Source organism: Pteropus vampyrus, unplaced genomic scaffold (genome assembly GCF_000151845.1).
Source record: "Pteropus vampyrus isolate Shadow unplaced genomic scaffold, Pvam_2.0 Scaffold291, whole genome shotgun sequence".
NCBI lineage: Eukaryota > Metazoa > Chordata > Mammalia > Chiroptera > Pteropodidae > Pteropus > Pteropus vampyrus.
The window spans coordinates 802437-808144 of record NW_011889072.1 but is presented as its reverse complement, the minus strand read 5'-3'; the positions used below and the strand labels follow the sequence as shown (position 1 = coordinate 808144).

General features: G+C 64.8%; 1 protein-coding gene across 1 annotated transcript in view; it reads left to right on the top strand.

Annotated features, from left to right (window-relative positions):
* STK25 (serine/threonine kinase 25) overlaps window positions 1–5708 on the top strand; it is a 10989-nt gene that overhangs the window by 2263 nt on the left and 3018 nt on the right. Inside the window, exons 2-6 of the mRNA XM_023521087.1 lie at window positions 2969–3199; window positions 3893–3949; window positions 4439–4547; window positions 5035–5192; window positions 5279–5704. Of these exons, the coding sequence (XP_023376855.1) occupies window positions 2969–3199; window positions 3893–3949; window positions 4439–4547; window positions 5035–5192; window positions 5279–5704 (981 nt within the window). The remainder of the gene's footprint in view (window positions 1–2968; window positions 3200–3892; window positions 3950–4438; window positions 4548–5034; window positions 5193–5278; window positions 5705–5708) is intronic.

The window sequence follows — 5708 nt, the reverse complement described above, 5'->3', positions numbered from 1 at the left end:
CCGAGGGGCTGGGAGGGGACCCCAAAGGAAGGAAGCCACCTTTGTCCTTCAGGGGCGGAGAGCTCGGCCTTTGTTGATGGCCGGAAGCTCAACAGGATGGCATTTTCTCTTGAGAAGGTTGTCCCGGGCCCTGTGGGGTAGTCCCCGTGTGGGGCAGCAGCTGGGCTCCCCCATAGCCTGCGCTCCTGCCCCTGCGTCCCCCGAATTGCTACATGGTAGCGCCGTATGCTCACGTGATGGTCAGGGACAGGCAGCTCTTAGTTCACAGTTGCCACTAATGCAGACACACTGCCAGGCGGTGGCCCTGGCTCTGGCAGTGCCAGGGCTGATCTGGAGAACGAGGGTCTTGACTACCAGAGCCAGCAGAGCGACCTGAGCGATTGTCCAGGCCACATGCACTGTCTAGGAGGGCGGCCTGGGCCCCCAAACCATCCCTGTGATGAACTTGTAGGTTCAGCATGGCCAGGGGTGTCCCTATCATGCCTTGTCTGCTCAGTTGACTCACCGACAGCAGTGGGGACCCAAAAGGTGTGAGAATGGGGGGTGTTGAGGCCTGGACTCTGCTCGAGGCGGTGGGGGTCTGAGCACGCGGCCTGGGCCTCCCTTGTCTGTGACTGTGGCAGACCCAGCCTGGCTCTTGCCGTGTGTGTGGAGTGCTAAGGTGTTGTCAGCAGAGCCGAACGGGCGGACATGTCATTGGCAGAGGCCTTAGGGTAGTCAGGGGACCCCAACATCTACGGCATTGATGCCGACCAGCGCTGCCAGGTCTCGGCTCTACTTCCTCCAGGGTTTCCCTTGGGCCATCTTCAGAGAGGGACACAAGGTCAGGCACCAGCTGGACGGGAGTACCTGGATGGCTCTCTCCGGGTGTCTTGCAGGGCTGCCCGGCATGAGCTGGGGGCAGGCTGTGGCCCAGCAGTCCAGTGGACCACCACCTGGGGCCCGAGCAAGCACGGTGACCCTGCTGGTGGAGGAGCAGCCAGAAGGGGGGCTGCTTCCCGGGCTGCGGGCCACCACGGCCAGGGCTGAGCAGGGAGCCGCGACGTGCCCGCCCAGAGGCGGAGCGGGCTTTCCCTCCGTCAGGAAGGGGTTCTGTGCTGGGGGCTGCGTGGCCCGCGGTGTGGGCCGTGTGCTCTTGGGGTTGGCTCTGCTCGCGGATCCATCCCGCCCACCCGCACCCTGACGGCAGCCGAGCGCCCGTGATCTGGAGCCTGTGCTGTCCTCGTGCTACCTGAGCCTCCATCTTGGCTTCGGGGACTTCCTGGTAGCTGGTTGTCACTTCTTGCACGTGCCCTGGGCTGCCTGTTCCGGGAAGGGAATGAGAAGGGCTGCGTTCCTTAATGGGCCGAGCCAGGGTGCGAGTGGACACCTCATCGGCCCGCTTGGGGCACCTGTCTCAGCCGCTGCCAGGAGGCCGGCCGGCCCGTCCTCGACCTTGCCTGGCCTGCTCCGTGGGAGGATTCCGTATCTGTGTGGAGGCCCCACTTCTGGCCCCAACCTGCCAGCGTGCGGCCCAGCCAGCTGCCCCCCCAGAGCGCCCGTCTCCGTGTGGCTTTCACTTTCCTGGCTCACCTGGCCAGCTGTGTCCATAGGTGCGGGCCTGTGGGCATCCCCCTCCTCCCTCCTGGTCACGAACCCCGGGACTACAGCTCACTGGGCAATCTCTGGGTGACGTGTAGTGTGTGTAGCCAGTCGGGCCTGGCGTGAGCCTGGGCCCCGTGGGCTCTGAGCCTGCTCTGGATGACTCTCGGGACCCTGGCCGGCCCCTCAGCGCCTGACACAGCAGATGTGATTTCGCCATATCACACTGGCCCTCTGCAGGCGCTCGGGGATGTGGGCAGCCCCTTCAGAGGGAGGTGCTCTGTGGGCTGGAGGCCAGGTGATTTGGGGACCCTTTCTGCCTCTGTTTGGATGAGATGCTAGGCTCCCACCCCAACGCCGCTGAACCCCATGTGGGTCCTTCGTGGTCAGTGGGCCTGTGAGACTGCCCCTGGCTTCCTGAGAGCACGTCCAGGGTGGGCAGAGGGCACGCCGTGTCCTCAGGAGCCCAGAAGCCATGTGGGCGGGGCCGGAGGATGCCCTGGTGGCCCCAACTGGCTCTCTGCATTGCTGTCCTTCACGCAGCCCCCACGCTGAGCCGTCTGACTGTGACGTACTGAGGCTCAGGGTCAAGGCTGTGGTTCTCAGCTTGTGGACGCCCCTCTCCCGACTCCATCCCAGGCCATCTGTACCGCAGCCTTGTGCCTGTCAGGCCTTGTCTGTGTTCAAGTCTGAGGGACACACAAGGCGCTTTTCTGTGATCTTTGAGTGTCCAGGATGAGGCGTCCAGGAAGCATCACTGTGCAGCTCAGTGCGGGTGTCCCCAAGACTGGATTGGGGTGACGAGGGAAGCCCTTTCGAGTGTAGCTGCCAGGTGTGCAGGGAGAGCTCGGGTGTGTGTGTGTGTGTTTTAAATTAATAGACTTTAGTTTTTGAGCAGTTGAGTTTACAGGGAAATGATACATCTCTCGCTCCTCCTCCTTAACCTGCTAGGTTGGCTTTAGGGTGCTAAGTTTGTTAAAATGGTTGAGTCCGTATTGATACACTGTTATTAACCAAGCCCACAGTTTCCAGAAAGTTCACTCCTGGTACCCCGCACCTCAGCAGCATACAGGACAGTCTCACTGCCTGAGGTCACCATGCTCCACCTGCACGTCCCTTTTAACCCGCCACTGCGTCTTGCTTGGTCCCCCCCACCGTGGGAGTGGGCTGCAGGTGTGACCTCTTGCCCTTGGCCCCTTGGCCTGACCCACGGCCCCACGGCTGGGCTGGAGCCAGACCCCTGTGCTCTCGAGGGTCTTTGCCCTGGGGCGGGGGCAAACGTCCACATTCTGAACTGAAACCACTACGGAAGAACCGAGAAGAACCCGGCCGAGCTCCCTGCGCTCGGGGCCGCGCGCTCTGACGGCCGCCCGCCCCTCGCCCGCAGCACTCACGCGTGGACCCCGAGGAGCTCTTCACCAAACTGGACCGCATCGGCAAGGGCTCCTTCGGGGAGGTGTTCAAGGGCATCGACAACCGCACCAAGGAGGTGGTGGCCATCAAGATCATCGACCTGGAGGAGGCCGAGGACGAGATTGAGGACATCCAGCAGGAGATCACTGTGCTCAGCCAGTGCGACAGCCCCTACATCACCCGCTACTTCGGCTCCTACCTCAAGGTGCCTGCAGGGAGCGGGGTGGGTTGTGCTCGGGTGTGAGTGGGGGCCCAGGGTTCCGTGGGGCCGCTGGGAGGCCAGGCCTGGTCTGAGGCGAGGGTCCCTGACGGGAGCACAGAACCAGCTTCCCACGGGAGCGGCTCCCAGAAAACAGGAGCCCGAGGGCCAGGCTGGCGTGCTGGAGGTTCCTGGGCTCATCCTCCGGGGATGCCTGGGGGCGGCGGAGTGAGAACAGGTCTGTAGGGTCAGGGGTTCTGAACCAGCCGCATGACCCCACCGCCTGGCTGTGCCATGTCTTGGGGGGACTGGGGTAAGCCCCATGCATCCGTGAGGCCCTGCTAGGAGCTCTCTGGGATCCCTGAGCTGGAGCCCAGAGCCCAGTGCCAGCCCGCAGGGGCCTGCCCAGGGGCACCTGGTGTGCACGTGTGTCAAGGCGCGTGCCGCCTGGGTAGGCTGTTTTCCCAGCCTGGTTTTGGGGGCGTGTGTTAGCAGAGTACAGTCGGCCACTGGTCTGGGCCGTGGTCCGTCTGCAGAGCTGCTGCAGCAGGGGTGTTGGGAGGGGAGCGGGCGGGGCTGCTGGTGAAGCCCTCCCTTGGAGGGCCCCGAGGCTTTGGAACCCTGCTGGGGAGTGTGTCCTGTGGCCTGGGGTGCCCCGTGCTGGCTGCCACATGCTGACAGGCCTTTCTCCGGTCCCAGAGCACGAAGCTGTGGATCATCATGGAGTACCTGGGCGGCGGCTCCGCGCTGGACCTGGTGAGGTGTAGGCCGCAGCCGTGGACAGCTTGCCGGGCAGGGCTACAGGACAGGTTGCTGCGGGGTCCTGACAGTGTTCCCGGGCCCCTGGGCTCCTGGGGCCCTCTCCTTCACTGTCTTGGTGCCTCAGCCTTAGTCAGGAGCTGTTTGCAGCCCCCTCGGTTGATGCCGAGGGGTCCGGGGCCTCTGCTGGCTTGTGGGGGGCAGGCGGGGTTAGTGCCTCTGGACACATGGGCTCAGGAGTGTGACAGCACCTTGTCCTCCTCATCTACCTTCCCAGCAAAGGTGGTGGTGGCCTTTGTTCTCTAAGAAGACCCTCCCTCACACCCACCTGGCCTGCGTCTAAAACTTTGTTTCAGAAGTAGGGGGAGGTGAAGACCCACCGTCTGCAGGGTCACCCTCATGGGAGTGCAATCGAGCTCAGGCCTGGCTGTGGGCGAAGGAGGTGTGGCGGGGAGGTGTCTGAGGCCCCACCCCGTCTGTGTGCAGCTGAAGCCGGGCCCCCTGGAGGAGACCTACATCGCCACCATCCTGCGGGAGATTCTCAAGGGCCTGGACTACCTGCACTCGGAGCGAAAGATCCACCGAGACATCAAAGGTCCCCAGGCTCGCCTCCTCTCCCCTCGAGCCCGCCAACCCTGGACAGGCCAGGGTGTGAGGTGGCAGGCGGCCGTGCGGGGCACGCGGCTGGTGGGGCTGGGGGCCTCGCAGCTCCGCGCTCCTGGCCTTTATCCCCTGCGGCCACCGGACACTGATGGCAGAGACGCTGGTGCTGGCGCCACGCCCTCACGCACCGGGAATGCCAGCCGTCTCCTGTTGGGAGAGCCACCGCACTGTGGGTTGGCCCTGCCGAGTCCCTGGGGAGGGGTCAGGGCCTCCTGCATGCTGGCGTGGAAGGCAGGCCCGGGGAGGGCCCCTCACGCTTGCGGGCGCCCCCGGCAGTGCCCTGGCCTGGGCCTGTCTCTGGGCCGTGGGGGGAGGCAAAGCTGAGTGAGGCTCCACCAGCAGGTGCTGCTTCAGGCAGCTGCTCGCGGTGGGGTCTCCCTGGCTCAGAGCGTGATGCCTCGCTGTCCTGTATCAAGCAGCTGCCAACGTGCTGCTCTCGGAGCAAGGCGACGTGAAGCTGGCGGACTTCGGGGTGGCAGGGCAGCTCACGGACACGCACATCAAGAGGAACACGTTCGTGGGCACCCCCTTCTGGATGGCGCCCGAGGTCATCAAGCAGTCAGCCTACGACTTCAAGGTGGGCCTGGCGGCCGTGACGGCAGCGGCGCTGGCAGGGCTCGGGGCCACCCTGGTGCCACGTGTCCTGTGTGGCTCTCTGTCTAGGCTGACATCTGGTCACTGGGGATCACGGCCATTGAACTGGCCAAAGGTGAGCCTCCGAACTCTGACCTCCACCCCATGCGCGTCCTGTTCCTGATCCCCAAGAACAGCCCGCCCGTGCTAGAGGGCCACCACAGCAAGCCCTTCAAGGAGTTTGTGGAGGCCTGCCTCAACAAGGACCCCCGATTCGTAAGGCTCCAGGCCCCAGTTCGTGGGGTGGGTTGGGACCACGTGGCCGGGCCCGGGCCTGCCCTCTGGGGGGTCTGCAGAGGCCACTCCCCGTGCCAGCCCCACCCTGGCTTTCGAGGTGCCTCCCCAGGGCCCCTCACTGAGCCCTCCCAGAGAGCGGGCTGCCGAAGCCTGCTGCAGCCTCAGGGCGGAGTCTCGCTGTCCCCGGGCCTGGTGCCCTGGGTCCTGACCTGCGTCCATCCCC